This window comes from Paramisgurnus dabryanus, chromosome 15 (genome assembly GCF_030506205.2).
Source record: "Paramisgurnus dabryanus chromosome 15, PD_genome_1.1, whole genome shotgun sequence".
Classification (NCBI taxonomy): domain Eukaryota; kingdom Metazoa; phylum Chordata; class Actinopteri; order Cypriniformes; family Cobitidae; genus Paramisgurnus; species Paramisgurnus dabryanus.
Genome location: NC_133351.1, coordinates 31942484 through 31960241, shown reverse-complemented (window position 1 = coordinate 31960241; position 17758 = coordinate 31942484). Strand labels below are relative to the sequence as shown.

The window sequence follows — 17758 nt, the reverse complement described above, 5'->3', positions numbered from 1 at the left end:
AAGCAGCAGACTCTCACATAATATTAGTTTGTGTCGTTTTAAACCCATCATTTCTCCCACTCGTGTTTAAACAACTCACCCACGGATCATCCCCTTAAAGTAATCAGGACAGAAGCGGTCAAAAGTGACGGATTAAAACAACAGTAGAAGGTGAAAACCAGTCTTCTAAACCAGTGTTTTTCGGCCTAATCTGATCCAGAAAATGCAGATGACCAAGCTGACCGATCAACTTTCCCAGCTCAACTTTTAAGATAAGCTGTCACAACTTAAATATACTGATGCAAACTGTTGCAAGACGTTTTTGTAGTTGAGTCCAAACAATTCAGATGCAAACAAAAAGTTTCAAGTATAAAAACAACTTCAGTCCAGTACAAACAGGAAAATAAAAAACATCACAAAGTAAATGACAAGAAAAAAATAAAGAAAAACGATTATGATTAAGAGATAATGAATGGGTCTCTAAAATAGAAAAAAACCTTCTTAAAATAAAATAAATATCCGATAACAACACTATCTTTGTTGTAGTCACAAAGTGTTTGCAGAGCACTAATAGAGACATTTAAACACCATCTGAAAGAATGAAAAGGAAAAAGTAATAGCATTATCAATATCATTACATATATGTGCTATTAATGGTTGATTTTTAACCTGTATTATTTAGTGGTTTTATGACCCTTGACTAAATCTCAGGGAACAATATTATAGGAAAGTCTCCACATTCAGCAACCATGTTTGCAATGCTTCTGAGAAACTAGCAGTTAAAGTCCTATCTGTTTGAATAAGTTAAGACAGATATCTCTTAAATCATTAACTACTAAATGTACAATAAAATAACGCCGTATTATCATCAATAATTAAACTTGACATCAACTAGTCTCTACCAACAATTCTGTTTCTTAAGATTTAATTAATGTTTTAGACGCAGGTTGCGACAATATTAGAATATCTAATATTCTGAGATACTTTCTTTTATCTGGGAAAGCCCATAAAACCGATCGAGACAGGTAGTTTATTGCTCATTACCCTGATTTTATGTGGACGTCCTCGCGTGTAAAAGATGAACATCAAAATAGCGCAAATTAACACAAAAAAGTCTGCGCTCGACTCAAGCATTTGGAAGAGAAACTTTTTTTTTATTTGGTTTCTGTAAGAAGCAAAGAAAACGTTGTTGCGTGTGTGAACAGCACATTTTTGTATTTACTGGTAAAGTCATTCTGGTAAATTTATAGCAATTTAACAAAATGTCAAAGGAAGCTAATATAGGATTATCAGGGTTGGAGATCCCTGCATTCCTTTGCGACAGATACACTGTAAGCCGGGTAAATGTAGATCATGATTTTAACTGTAAGTCAATGATACGAGAGTATGACCACTTTAATAGAGTCGATGGCGCCATTTCTCTCTCAAAATGCACAGCTGCTCTTTGTACATCTTAAAAAGCACATCATTACGAGATGACAGAGAAAACAGAATTAATCGACATTAATTTGAACACACAGTCAGGTGAGGAGATAAAGACACCATGAATAAAAACTCATCTTCCTTTATTCATGTTGTGAAGACTAAATTAGTTTGTACTTCACTCAGTTCTTAGTTCTTTAGAAACTGATTATCATCCATTTTTACACAAGCTGTTTATAGATTTTATTTTTTGAATCATCTGGGTTTACTTCTTACAGCCCTTGTATATTAAAATATAAAACTCTTATTTTAAAAGCTTGAATTCAATATTAACCAGTTCATGAAACACACAGATGTTTTAAAACACGGCAGCTTTAACTTTACAAAAGAATCTTAATATAAAACAGCTTTAAACATATGGGCTTAGGTTTCATAGGAAATGACTGTATAAAGTTGTGGAAGTTTTTTATTTTAAAAGAAATCTGCAGCTGTGGATCTTCTCCGGATGGCTGGTGATGATGTGGGTGATTTTAACACACCAGATTTTGGTGTTTTCTTGGGGTCAAAAGCAACTTGTGACCGACCGGCGGGACTTAACAGTGAGCTTCGGTCCATCTTTCTGAATTCTGAAAATGGGAAAGAAGAGATGAGAGAAATTCCCATTGTAATCTGGTCTGGTGAGTTTTGAAAAAGCCTACCACGGTCTAATTTATCCCACCATAGTCTCAAAACATAAAAAATATAAAAAAAACTCCAAAAATGCACATAGCAACAACATTTTGAAAAAACCTTAGCTTTCCATCAGTAGAAAAAGGTCACCTGTATACTGCCCCGCAAGCACACAGCTGACTAATGAATAGTTAAAAAAACATTGCGGTTAGAAATCAGGAATTAAGCAGTTTTATTTATTTGCATACAGCATCATCCAAGCCTTACTATGAATTCACACCAGCACTGGCGAGAGTGTCAAAATGGCCCCAAGTCATTCATTTTCAATGAGACCTGATGGTGAGGAGCTTCTTGGCGATGTGAGCATTCAGGATAAAGCACAACTTTATGGTAATGAGCTATGACACGGTTTGGAAACAACCAATCAGAAGGCGGAAACCTTCGAGGGCAACCAATTGAAAGGTGGAAACCAATAGAAGTCTTCCACTTGAGAGAATTCCAGAGAATGCAATGCATTTGAGCATTCACTAATCCACTAAGTGTCTACTAATCTTTTTCTATAGCATTGTTGGCAGGGCAGCCAGAGCATTTTTGATGCTCTCAATGGTGGCGGTGTGAACATACAAATATTCTCACAAAATTATTTGGGAAACATTGAAATGTTGCTGTTGAAGGGTTACTTCATTAGTTTACACTTAATAAAAAATTGCATTAACATCATGCAAAATACATGTTTATTTAATTTCACTTCATTTCTGCATTACTGCGTTACTTTTTTACTATAATTACATTTGTTATATCAGCCGAGTTGAAAAGAGCAAAAGCCCTTTAAAAGGTCCTGATCCCATTTTTCAAACTTTAGTTAGTGTGTAATGTTGCTACAATAGCATAAATAATACCTGTAAAAAGATAAAGCTCAAAGTTCACTGCCAGGCGTTATATTTTCTTTAACAGAATTCCTCTTTCAAAGCCTACAGTGAATGGCCAGTTTGGACTACAGTCCTCTACTTCCTGCTTTAATGACGTCAATATAAGAGTTTTTCCACATGAATACGTCAGTCACCAGCTTAGGCTCAAACGGCTCTGCTAAGCTAAGCTGCTATCGAATCACAACACACTAAACAAACTACACAATTAGAACTCGATACGCATTTCTGAAGGATGGACTTCATAGAACAAGGAAGACATCAGCCCGTTAAGTAAGTTGTGTGAAGAATACTGTGTTTTTTTACACACAAAACATGAACACATGTTATATTGCATACCATAAACACAATCAAAGCCTCAAAAACACAGGAAAAAAGGGACCCTTTCATTTTTCTTATTTGCTTCTTAATGTTACAGACAGAAATGTCAGGCTTTGACTTTAGATTTCTTTAACAGCGCACTAGAGAATGATCATCATGTTTCCCATCACACACATATCCAGACTGTGCAGATGTGATTTTATGTGGTTATAAATCTATTTGTGCTGCACTGCTCACGCTCAAAGGGATCTTTTATTGTTTATGGTCAAAATAAACATGGATTGACAAGAATAATGAGCATATATTACATGTAATGTCTACGATGATTATATTGTTTTTGCAAGGCTAGGATAAGCAATAAACACCTGGACAAATATATTATTAAAGCAACACTAAAGAGTTATTGCTCATTGCTCCCCCTACAGGTTAGAAGCGTAATTGTTCATTACCACTGTCGTAAATACTGCAGCATAGCTGGCTCTGATTGGATTGTAGGTCTGCCGTAAAGCAAGTTTTTGTAGTTTTCACTCGAACTACAGGACCACTACCCGACGGTTGGAAACTTCTTTAGTGTGGTTTTGGCTGATAGAGGGCTGCAAAGCGAATGTGAAAGTGCCATTCGCCCTGTTTTAAGTGGATGAACCACTGAAACTTTTTTGGAAACGTTATTTTAAGGTAAAAAAAAACTCTTTGGTGTTGCTTCAACAGGTTAGATGTTTGCAGGAGGGGTAAAGATGATATTGATCTGAATAGATACTCAGGGTTATGGTATCTCTATTATCGTGGGTTCACACCAGCTGCGTTTGAGGCGTCAAATTCATGTGTACCGCGCCTAGTTTGCCGCTTGAAAAGTTTGAGTTTACTCACTTTATTCGCACGTCAAAGTCGCACTTGAAATTCTAGGCATCGAGACATTCTCGCGGAAAATCGCGTCATGGGAGGGGCTTATGTGACTCCGCTTAGTTCCTGAAATCACGTCACTACTAAAGCAAGCTCCTGATTGGTTACCGCAGCAAGTGTCTTCACATTGACTTAACATTGAAATCACTCGCGCTTGACGCCTCTATTAGGGATGCACCGAAATGAAAATTCTTGGCCGAAACCGAAAACGAGGAAACCAAGGCCGAAAAAACCGAAACACCGAAATAAATTATTATGCCAATTATTAGTACAAATGCATTTATGGCTATCACTGTGTACTAACTTTACTAGGGGTGTGTGACAGATCACAAAACTCACGGTTCAGATCACATTACAGTTTTTGAGGCACGGATCGGATTATTTTTCAGATCAGCAAAAAGGGGGTGGGGAAAATCTAATAACAAATAAAGAAATTACAAACATTTATAAAAAAGAACAAAGCTGCACATTAATAAGGGCTAACATTAGCATTAGGTACAGAAATCGAATTAAATAGGTCATAACACTGTCTTTATTGTATAAATTAAATATATTATTATTTTTTAGAGCTATTTGTCTCTTTGTTAGACTTAAGTAGGTTAATTGAGGTTACTGTCTCTTTAAATAAGCAGAGACTGGTTTATGACTGTAATCTATACATACACTTAAGACATAAACAATGTTTTTATTAGAAAAAGAATAATTTGGAGATAATTTTTTTATATGTGCCCTGTCAATAACAAAGATTTTACATTCGCTTGTTTGCGTCTAAATCGTGTGTGCACTATTGAGGGCACTTAAACGCGCGCGCACACAGAGAACGAAGGCGAATCCCAAACAGCGCAGCATGCAAACGTTACGTTGTTTTTCATTGCTTTATTCGGCACATGTGTGTTAATGGACTATACAGTATGAGACACATTTGTGTCTCTCTCTAAAGTTTACACATCAAGAGTTCTGATCTTTGAAGGGCGTACTCACTGTGATGATCACGTCTGGACCGGACACAACCGCATGTGCCTCTATGCGTACTTTAGCGCCTTTTTGCGGTTAAATACATCCACGCCGCATACATGTTGCTTCAGACAAGCACGTGCAGGTCGCGGTTTCTGTTTCGGCCGTATTGTTTCGGTGATAAAAGTCTTTCGGTGATAAAAAATTTTTCGGTGGCCGAATATTCGGTGCATCCCTAGCCTCTATCGCGGCTGGTGTGAACGCAGCATTAGAGATCGAAGTTATACGGGATGTACATACCCATTGTTTTATTATTCTTCAGCCCAAAGGTCACCTTTTTTGTTTCCGATTTGGAAATCCTCAAACTCTGGATAAAAAAAACAAAAAACAAAAGAGAATCATGACATACTGTACAGACTGAGGTATTAAAAAGTTTAGGAGGACTTGACCTTAGTTATGTTATGACATTTAAGTCATTTTACAAACAAACCTGGTGTGCATCTAGACACAAAACAATGGCACTGATATATGTTAAGATATCTCAGTGCAAGTTGATTTCAGTTAAGACAACTCAAACAAGCATTTTAGTCTTAGACAAGACTTAAAGGCGCTCTAAGCGAATCTGTGTGATGTCACTTCTTGTTGACGTTAAATGTGTTTTCAAACAAAATGAAGCGTAGCTAACTCCTCACCCTCCCTTCCGTGCTTTCTGAACGAATCATTAACGCGCCCAACCCCCACTCCCAAATCCTCCTTGTCGTTTATTGGCTGGAACACTTTGTTATGTTTCGTGGTGGTAGGTTTGACCACTTTGTTTTTGATGCAGTTTGCGAAGCCTGGGCTGTCTACAGAGACCGCGTTTTTTACAGTGTGTTCAGAGGACAGGCAGCTAGCAGATAGTGAGAAGATGTTGACTGTATGAAACAAAAAATGTTTTATGGCCTAAAACACGTGAATTCACTTAGAGCACCTTTAAAGCCTGTGAGGGAAACCATTCCATGACAACACATGTGTGATGTAATGAAGCTAAATGATAAGTGGATATTCACATGTTTACCTGTTTCTTACACACAGGAGTGATAAAACCTGCAGATCGACAGAAGAGAGCAGTGGGACTTTTCTTTGGACTAAACGCAAAACCTTTAGTGTTCATCTGATTGGTAGGTTTATCAGACTCCTAGGAAAGAAAAAGACCAAAAGATTGTAAAGACTTCAACAGTTTAACAGATCACATCTCAAATACAACAGAATGTGAGACTCAGATCACAGAAGTAAACAGATAAATACAGGCAGAGAGAGAAAGAGAGAGAGAGTGAGTGAGTGAATGAATGAGTGAGCGGGCGAGCAAGAGATTGAGTTAGCGAGAGAGTAAGAAAACGAGTGAGTAAGTGAGAGAGAGAGAAAGTGTGATAACAAGTAAGCAAGCGAGCAAGAGAAAGAGTAAGCGAGATTGAGTTAGTGAGAGAGTGATTGAACGAGTGCGCGAGAGAAGAGTGAATGAGTGAGCAAGAGAAAGAGTAAGTAAGAGATTGAGTTAGCGAGAGATTGAGTTAGCAAGAGCGAGTTAGTGAATGAGTGAGTGAGCTAGAAATTAAGTTAGTGAGAGAGTGAGATTGAGTGAGCGAAAGAGTGAGTTTGAGTGAACGAGAGATCGAGTCAGTGAGGATGTGAGATTGAGTGAGCGAGAGAGTACTCACACTAACTATTTTTTGTTTCTTTACACTCTCTGGTTCTGCGTGTCCGTTCATGATGTTTCTCTTTCTCCTCACGCGTTCATTTGTTTCTCCATTTATCTCCACAGATTTCAATTTCTTCTTCTTCTTCTTATTCACAGTGTTTGTTTCTGTGTTTTCATGACTCTGTGTTTGTTTCTCATCTATATGAAGCGTCTCTGCGGTCTCATCCGATTCTCTGCACTCTTCAGACCTCACAGCTTTCTTTTTTATTTTGCTCTTTTTCACCTTCATCTTGTTTTTTGTCTTCTCTTCTGTGACATCTGACGGGTCATCTGTAGAAGTTTTCTTTTTCTTTTTCTTCTTCAGTGTTGTTGTGGAGAGATCAGGTGCCGTGGTGTCTGTGTGTAACGTGTGAGTTTGTTTATCGTCCGTCTGTGAACAGTCACCTGTGGTTTCTCCATCACCAGCGCATCTTTGCTTTTTCTTCAGTTTTCTTTTCTTCATCTGCAGTGCAGGAGGAACGACGCTGAGGTCCTCATCTGCTCCACATTCACTTTCATTCTTCTTCCTCTTCTTCTGTTTCTTCACTGATCTGAGATCAGATGAATCCGGCTGTTCTTTTGGAGGATCAGTGATTGTAATCATGTGTTTGCTTTGCTCTTCATTGACCAATAAACCTTTGGCTTTCTTTTTTGTGTGGTTGTTCAGTGGTTTAGAGGCAGGAACGTTGACCGTCTCTATCATGGGTCTGTCCACATCTGAACCAGTCTGATCTTCGATACCCTTTAAACGTCTCTTCTTTCCCTTTTTCTTCTTCTTTTTTGATGGATCTGTTTCAGGTGTTATCTCTGAGCTCTCTGTATCTGCTGGATGTTCAACACCATTATTATTACATCAAAAAATGTCAATCTTAAATAAACAGTATGTAGGACTGTGGCCAAAACTAATATTGCAATCACAAAACTTGTGGCTAAAACTGGTACTGCAACCACACAACTGGTGGCCAATACACAACATAAACATCAGTTAAGGACTGCAACTCCACTTTTTAAATGACAATATCCTGGCCAGACCACTGTTGTCAGTGATATAAATATTTGAAATAAAAATGATTTCTTAATGTCTAGTGACATATCAGGGCCATTTTATGATTAATTGATATAAATTTCTTACATACTGTTCCTTTAAAGGCTACTTTAGAATTGTACAACAACCCAACTATTGTGGTTTATATTGTTTTAAAGTCAATCCATCAGATAAGTCTGTGCAATGATTCAACCCATCACAGATCATGAATCACATCAACATCACATAGATTTCATGTTAATCTTGAAGTTTTTACAGTATAAGTACAGTATATACCAGTGACTTTCAATCCTGTTCCTGTACATTTCTCTAATGATCTGATCATCAGAAGACGTTTCAGATAAGGGAGTCAAAATGTACAGTGGACCACAGTCTAACAGAACCATAGTGAATATATGGAAAGATCCCAACATTGAAAACTGGATCATCACTCCAGCATTATTGATTTAGAGAAACTGATGATGAGGATGAAGACCCAGCGACTGATAGCTGGATCAGCCCATATAAAATGAATTATATTTTATAGTCTTTATTCTTTAACTCCTTCCCCACCACCTTTTTTTTTAAGTTGCCAGCAGCAGCATTTTTTTATTATTATTCAGATTTTCACAAAAGTGTGATGCCTTGCAGAAAAAAACTTCTTTAGATATATAAATATAGACTATATCAAATGAAAGAACAGACCGTATGCTTTAAAAAAAATATATATAATAATAATCTTCATTTGTTCTCTTTTTATAACCTTCTCAAAGACTGAGATCTCATAGGTTTCTTAAAAAAAATACTGTAATAGAATAATAAACAAATAAAATAATTTTGTAAAGAGATCAGATTCAGAGCGATGATCAAAACATACAGTTTTTACTGTTTTTGGATCAATGGATGCTTCTGTGTTTTATAAGCTGCGTAAGAGTGCCACCTAGTGGATAATCTCAGAAATATGGATTGCAGTAAAAACTCGTCAAAGGCAGGGAAAGAGTTAATGACTGCTCTCTTTTTTGTTGTCACTGTTGCGGTCTTTCTAAATAGTTTTGTTGTTGTCATTTTTGAGAAAAATTGTTTAACTCTTTCCCCACCATTGACAAAAAAATGAGGTCAATTCATGTTTCTGCTATTATGCAGTAGGTGGCGCTGTAACTCACCTTATAAAACAATTCAACACTTATGGATTCAAAAGCAGTAAAAACTCAGGGTATTTTTTTTTATCTGATTCGAGCAAACATCTTTTACATTTTTCCTTACAATTATTTGGTACATTTAAAGACTTACAAAAAGATTACTTAATTTACTGTACCTCAAAACCATAGTGTAGTCTACTTTTTGTATTCTTTTAATAACTGTAATAATTCGGATTTCACACTGTATCAATCTAAACTTTAAAAACATCCCTATAATAAAATACTTTGTTTAAAAACTTAAAAACACAAAAAAGCTGCATTTGTTTAGACATAAATCATCACTGGTCCAGCACCTTTGGTAAATCTTGTAGCTTAAGGGGGCGTGCACACCAAAGCTTTAACGGCCACAGCCGGTGCATGTTTTCAATGGTTTCCAATGGGTGCGTGGCGTTTTTCATATAAGCCAGCAGCTAGCATTTTTTTTCGCTGGGTGACAACTTTGGGGGAAAGCTCCACTTGTCAATGTCAGTTCTCACACGCCCGTCCAATCACAGTGGAGGAGGGGCTGGACAAGTATCACAACAACCAACCAGCTCACAGCTCAAGTATTACAGCTACCAAAGCGCTCGCCTGAAGAAAGCTGGCGTTCAGCTGAATAAACAGCTGGCATTTGGCGTCCTCCAGGCATTTTTTTAGCCGCGTTTAAAATTTTGGTGTGCACAACTCCTAAGAGTTAAACAGCAGTCCACAGCTGCCTGCAAAGTCCCTGTGCCTTTGTTTTCTCTCAGCACATCAAGTCTTTGTGATTTATGTTGTTTCTGGACTGTATGGTGTCGTTCACGTCGTATCTAAAACGCATCCATAGACTCTTTCAAAGCGCTCCGCTAGCGTCTGCCGTAGCAACCAACTTGCTGGAAAAAACAGCGCATTTCCATCTTGTTACGTGCAAAACATCAAGTTCTTCTCAAAATGAGCCACAGAAATGTTTTCTGCTATTCTGAATTAAAATGGTATTTCTTCTGAAGTAATTCTTTGTTTTTGTCAAACCACGCATGCATGCTCCTAGATACATTTATCAATTCACACGCATTTATTTTTTGTCGAAAACGCAGATAACATGCTCATACTGTCGTGCCTGTCAACTGTCTCTGTTCTTTGTACGTGCATTTATTAAAGAAGAAAATATTGGACCTTTTAAAACATTGTGAAAATCTTAATAAATGCTGACGCTGGCTGCCAACTTTTGAAAAAATGCTGTCAGGGAAAGAGTTAAGGCACTGTAGCGACACACCGTGATTTGTTTGGTGTATTGATGGATCCTATTCCAATAAAACAACAGACAAATTTTATTAACTGATGTTGATTTCTCTAAAGAAATGAACCTTTGTCTGTCTTCTCCTGTGACTGTTTGTTTAATCTCTTCTTCTTCTTCCTTCTCCTCCTGTTGTCATCATCATCATCCTCCTCACTAGAGACGTCCTCCACCTCATCCTGAGGGAAAACACCTGTACATGTGACAGAGAAAAAACAACATTAGTCACAGACAAGAGATGTGCTGCTGGAAATAATCTGAACTCCACATAGAGAAAATACTTTACCTTCGGTCAAGTCTCTAAAACTGAGAAGAGAAAAAATAACACCACAATTAAATCAAAAACAACAAACAAACATTTGTGTGGAAAATGTCAAGAAACCGCAAAACTGCACTTACATTTTCACAAACTTGTAGATCTTTGAGCGGTTGAAGCTCGGGATATTTGTGTAACTGGCCAACTGAAATAGTCTGTCAGCTATCGCACCATAGTCAAACTGAAGAAGAAAGCAAAGAGTTAACAAACAGATGACATTATCAGAGACTGTGATCCTCACTACAATACTCTGAAACTCACATCCTGATCACATGTTATTATCACATCTGTGTCTCTATAAAGTCCTGTATCTGCTACATAAGGACAAACCCAATTTCATTTGAGAGTTTTAATAACACACACCTGAAGAACGGCTTCACATTCAGCTCCACCTTTGACATCCTTCTCATAAGAAAAATCGTCCCCCAAATCACTACTGTCCTCCTCATGATCTGAAATCAGTAACAAATAGTGATGCACCGATGTATCGGCCGCCGATATTTATCGGCCGATTTTTGAAGAATTTGAAACCATCGGCATATCGGAAATAGCATGAGAAAGACCGATACCGATTGTTTATTAATTAACTGCATAAAGAAATCCATTATATGTAAAAAAAAAAATGAGTTAATGTTGTTAATAAAATAAATGCTGAATAGCAAAAACCACCTTTGAAGGTTGTCATGTTGTCTTATCATATTAGTTTTAGCTTAATTTGTGCCTCTCTTATTATGTTGGTCAGTTAAATGTTAATTAGATCCAATCCATGTTCAGTAAAAATAATTTGATGCAAAAATAAACTAGATAATAGACCAACTGTATAGTTTGTATACAAGTGTTTAATATCGGTATCGGCCAGAAGTTGTCCGTTTATATTGGTATCGGCCCAAAAAATCCTATTGGTGCATCCCTAGTAACAAACATTTCCATGAGAAGTTCCTCAGAAACACTGAAGCTGCGGATTAATTTTACCTACCATCATCTTCTGCAGCTTTCATCTTCATCTGATCATTGCCAGACTCTTCGTCTTCAGATTCAGATTCCCGTCCTTCATTTTGCCGAATCTCTCTCAGCAGATCCTCGATGGCGAAAGGAACCTGATCCACAATGGTGTTGAAGATGTTGCTTCCGATGGCCTTCAACAGCACTCGACTAAAACGAAAACGAGCACAGAATGAATGACAAGAGGAACCGACAGGAACCAACAAGTACAAGAGAAGGTCTGATGATGTCATACTCTTTGGTTTTGGCCATTGCCTTGCAGAAGGGCTCAATGAAGGCTTGGTTCTGTTCGGCCGTGAGCTGAAAGAAAAGAAACCCATGACAGCCTGTGCTCACATAACTGACACAAACAATAAACACACAGCAAGAGAGATCACAGTCATCTATCATAACAACATTTCTCAGCACATATCACCACTGAAACTACCAAAGCATCATTATGTGAGTGCCAGAAGATTGATATGTTACCGTAGCTGAACCGATGAGAGCAAGTTCATTCAAATAAAGATCCAGGATGTGAAGAATAAGTCCGGACGGAGCGGAGCTGGAGCTCTGCAAAAGCTGTCCTGAGATCAGCTCTAAAAACTCATTCACCACACTACAAGAAGATCACAAAGACATTCAGATTCACATTTAAAGGGTTCAGAAACTTCCTCTCCAGTTCAACAGCATCTTTTACATTCACACAGATAAATAATTAATAATAATAATAATAACAACCCACTTTCACCACACAACTTCTTTGTCCTGCCCATTAATTGGTAACATTTACATCATATGAAAGTGTGGATAAGAAGAGTTTAGATGCAAAAGCCGCAATACGCCACCTCCCAGCAATGAGACGCGCATTCACTGCCCAACATACAGTACAACATATAGTAGGTGCTGCCTTCTGTTGCATAAACGTCTTAAGTTTTTTAAGACGGACTAATGAATAGCGTATTTGCATTTTGCGTGGGAGTAGAAGATCGGATTGAAATCAGTTTTGCCAAGACGCATTTATGTGGCCAAATGTAAATGGAACAGTTTTAAGAAATCAGAGGTAACACATGACGTGAGCAGGTGTAAAAAGGCCTTTTGATACTGTGTACTTTAAGAGCTCTGCTCTTGTACTGCATGTGCATCATCATCATCCTCTTCATCAATTTATAACAAACTGAAAAACCTAAAGTCACCTTGGCTTCCAGTCGTGTCGTTTCAGCATTTCAAACACTTCCCGGAAGACAAAGCGGACACACTAATGCAAAAAAAAATACACACCAGAAACATCATATACAATGAAGAAATGAGCAAATAACAAATGTTTTATTACAAACTTGCAATTAATACTGACATGATTCTGCAGAATAAACAATAAAATAAACAACAGACAGACAGACATGCTTATAAACGTACAGACCTGATAGAATTTATCCATTCGAAGTCTGTCAATACCGTTCCACTCTCTCTTCATAGTCTGAAGAAATGTTTTAAAATACAGGAACTCTAAAAGTTTGACAAAACAGAAATAAATCAACATCATCCTACAATTACTCAGCATATATTGCAATGACCAGCAAAACACAATGGCAGCATCCTATTCAAATAAACACACAAAAACATTTCTTCTCACTCAGAGATTAATAACTAATGTCTGATATAATAACTAATAATCAAGACTTTATCTAACTTAATTTATGGACGAGTGAGTCAAACTTACGACTGTCAACGGTCCGGAAGCTGTGGAGCAGTGCCGATATTTTTGTCGACAGTTCTTCCTGCAAACACAAAATATTAACATGCTGTTGTTTTAGTTGACTTTTAACAAGCTGTGTGTATGTAGAAATAAATGAGTGTTGGAGAAATGAGATGACCTGTAACAGAGGCAGATCTTGCATCCAAAGGCAGTAAAAAAGGCCTTTCCAAATCTTTAATAGTTCATCTTCACTGAATCCACCTGAAGACATTAACACAACACCATGTCTGCTCTCATACAATCTCAGTGGCATTACCTAACATATATCAAAGATCTGTAAAGTGTTTCTGTTATCATTGTATAAATAAGAATGTGACACTTTTTGTTAGTGGATATCTAAACCATCATTTTGTTTAACTTATTACTTATTTAAAAACATGATTCCTGCCAATTTATGCACTGTATTTAGTGTTTGGTCAGGCACCTAAAACGTTTTTTTCTCTAAAGAAACAATCAACCCTTCAGCTGTCCAACCCTATCCAATCATTCTTAAGAAGATAAACACTAAGACAGTCAGTGTCAAATCAACCAGATTTCTCTTATACTGGAGATAGAAGATGTGTGGTGTGTTGTTGAATTTTGTATGTATAGTTTTTATGAATTAATTGTCTGTATTAATTGTCTTGCTGTTCTGGTCTAAAAACATCTGGCCAAAGGACTAAGTTGCAGTTGAAAATTAGCCGGCTGGCTAACACTGGCACATTTACAGAAATGTTGATTAATGTGTGTTGTCCTTTATAAATAAATAAATAAATAAAGTATCCAAATTTTAGGTGAACATTGTCTTTTCGAAACCCCTAGTGAAATACTAAGTAAATCATCCATGAGTCAGGACGTTTAATATTTTGACTTTATTTATCGCCTTTACAGAATGATAAAAATCTTAAGTTTCTATTATTATGTGGTTGATTTGACTCGATTGAAGATTCAAATGCACATTTTAAAGACACTCGGTACGTTGACATCATCAGTAACAGAGTAAACTATATGTTGTGGTGTAATATTTACCTTTCTCTGATCGGACACTGATGTATTTACGCAGTTTCAGTAAAGCTTTACTCCTGATGGGCTTCTCATTGGATGCTAGTTTCTGAGCAAATATAATTTCTGCTTCTTGTGTCGATGCCATTTTCGACTCTTCACGTGCAGTTCACCCTCTCACGCTTAACTCGCGCACGCTCGCCTCTGCCCAGTCGCGCTCTGATGACGTATTGTTTTTTGCCTGCGCGCCGCCGTGTGGCAGCATCGGCATATGCGTGCGTGTCACTTGCATTACTAGATATTGACCTGTAGAGACCACAGTTTGTAATACAGTTTTTTTCGATTGCTAAACGCCAGTGGGCACAACTGGAGTCACATGTGCAAAACTCTAACTACAGTCTGCACAGCAGCAGTTCATGTGGACCAAACTCTAGATCATTTTTCATTGCTTGAACACAGTTTTCAAAACTTTACACACTTATTCCATGACTTTACAGTTTTTGCCTATTGCTTACACACTTTTTGCAAAATTTGGCTCATTATGTCAAAATTCTACACACAAGCCACACAGACACAGCACTTGGAGATTAACAACTCACATCCATGCCAAAATGAAACACTGCAATCAAAACTTAGCACTCCTTTCTAAAAATGAAATTCTTGTAACAAAACCATACACACAAGCACCATTTGAATTACTCTTCATATCACCAGCAACACACTAATCCGCTTATAACACTGCAGTCTTTGTGGTTTTATTTTTATCGTAATTTTCTTAGACTCAGTCTTTAGTAAAACTCAAAAGTAGATTTATTTAAAGATATATTTATTTGTTTAAATTTATTCAGTAAAAAAACATTCTTAAAGGAATAAAGAAAAATAGAACCACAAGTCATCACATTTAGCCACAAAACAAAAATAAAAAACAAAACAAATACTGGATAAACTGCTATTGTGGGGAAAAACACACTTGTTTTGTGTTTGTGTGCGCATGTATGTGTCTGGTGGGGGCCTGGGGGGTCTTATGGATCCCTCCCTCTGTTCGTATCTGGGCACAAGACCTCGTCGACATCACAGGCGATGTCCTCGCAGGCTACACTCTAAAAAAACAAACGGTGCTATATAGCACCAAAACAGTTGCTTTGGATCGTAACGATAGAAGAACCATTTTAGTGCCATATAGCACCGGTGAAGAACCAGTGAAGCACCAGTGAAGCACCAGTGAAGCACCAGTGTAGAACCATATAGGGGCCATATAGCACCACATATGGTTCTACATAGCACTATATGGTTCTACACAGGTGCTTCACTGGTGCTTCACTGGTTCTTCACCGGTGCTATATGGCACTAAAAATGGTTCTTCTATCGTTACGATCCAAAGCAACTGTTTTGGTGCTATATAGCACCGTTTGTTTTTTAGAGTGTAGGCATCGGGGAAAATATCGTCTTGTGTGCCTAATCCACCCTTGGATGGATCCCACCTCATTGTAACATTACAATGATACTCCTTTACATTCATTTTTGAATAGTACTGTACAGTAATACTGTAATATGATACAGAATCATGTGACACATACAGTAGGTACAGGAGTAGAAACTTGAAGATATACCTGTTCTCCAGTCGGAATGTTCTTAGTATTGACGCTACTGTGTAGCGACTGAGGTTAGGGTGGACTCTTTGCCCAGCCTCCCTCATAGATAGGCCATGATGTCATCCGATACACGTCTCCGCACTGGTCCTCGTCTTTGTCCTCTTCCATGTTCACATCCACGTCCAACTCCTCTCTCTCTTTGTTCTCCTCTTACTCTTACTCGCATTGCCTCCATGCTTGCAAAGTTCTCAGAATGTCTTACCTGAGGCCTATTTGTAGTGCTAAGACTCAGACCGATTGGTGTTCTGTTTTCTGTACAAGTGTATTCAGGTGTGTATGTAAGTGCCTATAATTGCCAGATGACTTTTGGATTTTGAACAGAGTGTTTTCCCAATGATAATAGGTGATTTCGTTTTTGAAAAATGTGTCTAATGTAAGAAAACGTGTGTAGTGTTTCGCAATAAGTGTGCTACAGAATTGCAAACAAAGTGCAAAGTTGACAATGTGTTTAAGCTATGGTTACACTGTGTTTAAGCATATGCTACAAGAAGTTTAGGTATTGAGGCTTTGGTCTAAGCATTCGGATTTAGTGTGTAAGCAATAGGCAAAAACTGTAATCGCAACCTGCACAACACTGTGGATTTACAGCACTTTGTTCAAATGCTAACACACTGCTGTCAAAACTGTGAAACACACATTCAAAACACAATTGATTTCAGCATTGTGCCTTTCAAACACTGCTGATTGCAATTTCATATAAATATAAATTCCAATTTCATATATATATTTCATTTATATATAATATTACCTTTCATGTACTTTAAGTTTCTACCTTTTTTCTCATTACTGTAATTCCGTAAATTACTACAGACAACTGAAGCAAACTGCTAATTTTCATTTACCCTAAAAAATTATGATGTTCTAAAAAAAATATTGTGATAAATCAATAAATAAATCATTCTTTAAAGAAAACATTACTTGGTGTGACATCACTGAAATTGTTAAAACTGTAAAGATATAAAGTTAGTATTTTGTGTATTGGTGTTTGATGTTAGTGTTTTTCCTCTCAGTGTGTTGTGAGTGACAGTGTGTGTTATCTCAGTGAGGGTTGTGTTTAGTGTTTGGCTGCACGGAGCTGTTTTGAGCCATATGTTAAGAGTTGTGCTCAGGTGACTTTTGGTAGTGCAGACTGTAGTTAGAGTTTTGCACATGTAGCTCCAGTTGTGCCCACTGTCGTTTAGCAATCGAAAAAAACTGTAATATGTACATAAAGATTGGTAGAACGTCTGTTTATTTAGAGAATTGAAAAGATAAAGGGATTTGATCTGTTTTTTTTGGATGACAGTGGAAATTTGCTGTTGCATGAAGAGTTATAAGAAATTAAAGCAACTTACATGTACTGTAAATTTTTACAATGGAATGGAGCCATACCAGTTGCTTTTAGATTAATGGTTAGAAAAGATTTTTGTACTCTAAATCAAGGTTCTCAAACTGGGGGCTGGGGCCTCTAGGGGGGCTGTGAGATGGTGCCAGGGGGCCCCAGTTTTTATGACATTTTATAAAATACATTAATTTATCATGAATTCTGTGTAATTCAACCTAAAAAAAACCCTTAGAAAACCACTGCCATACAGTTACCACAAAGCTAAGACAATAGAAGGCTTGAATTTTTGGGATAAAAATATACAAATAGAGTTATTAGAGAGGTCCTTTTGCAGACGGCATGAATTTAGACCACGCCACCTAGCAAAGTGCATGCCATTCAATAA

The 17758-nt window shown here is 37.3% G+C and overlaps 1 protein-coding gene across 2 annotated transcripts; it reads right to left on the bottom strand.

Moving 5' to 3' along the window:
* Positions 1–1527: 1527 nt before the first annotated feature.
* rrp1 (ribosomal RNA processing 1) lies at positions 1528–14619 on the bottom strand. Of its 2 annotated transcripts, none has more exons than XM_065293111.1 (16): positions 14425–14619; positions 13535–13617; positions 13381–13438; positions 13081–13166; positions 12857–12918; positions 12150–12279; positions 11917–11981; positions 11656–11831; positions 11043–11131; positions 10763–10860; positions 10650–10669; positions 10434–10556; positions 6869–7713; positions 6229–6348; positions 5472–5538; positions 1528–2027 (listed from the first exon to the last, which is right to left on the bottom strand). In XM_065293111.1, exons 1-16 carry the CDS (start codon positions 14543–14545, stop codon positions 1873–1875), a joined length of 2298 nt encoding a protein of 765 aa, XP_065149183.1. In that variant the 5' UTR covers positions 14546–14619; the 3' UTR covers positions 1528–1872. The 2 variants fall into 2 exon arrangements, with proteins under 2 accessions (XP_065149183.1, XP_065149184.1); XM_065293112.1 differs by having other exon boundaries at positions 6869–7710.
* Positions 14620–17758: the final 3139 nt, after the last annotated feature.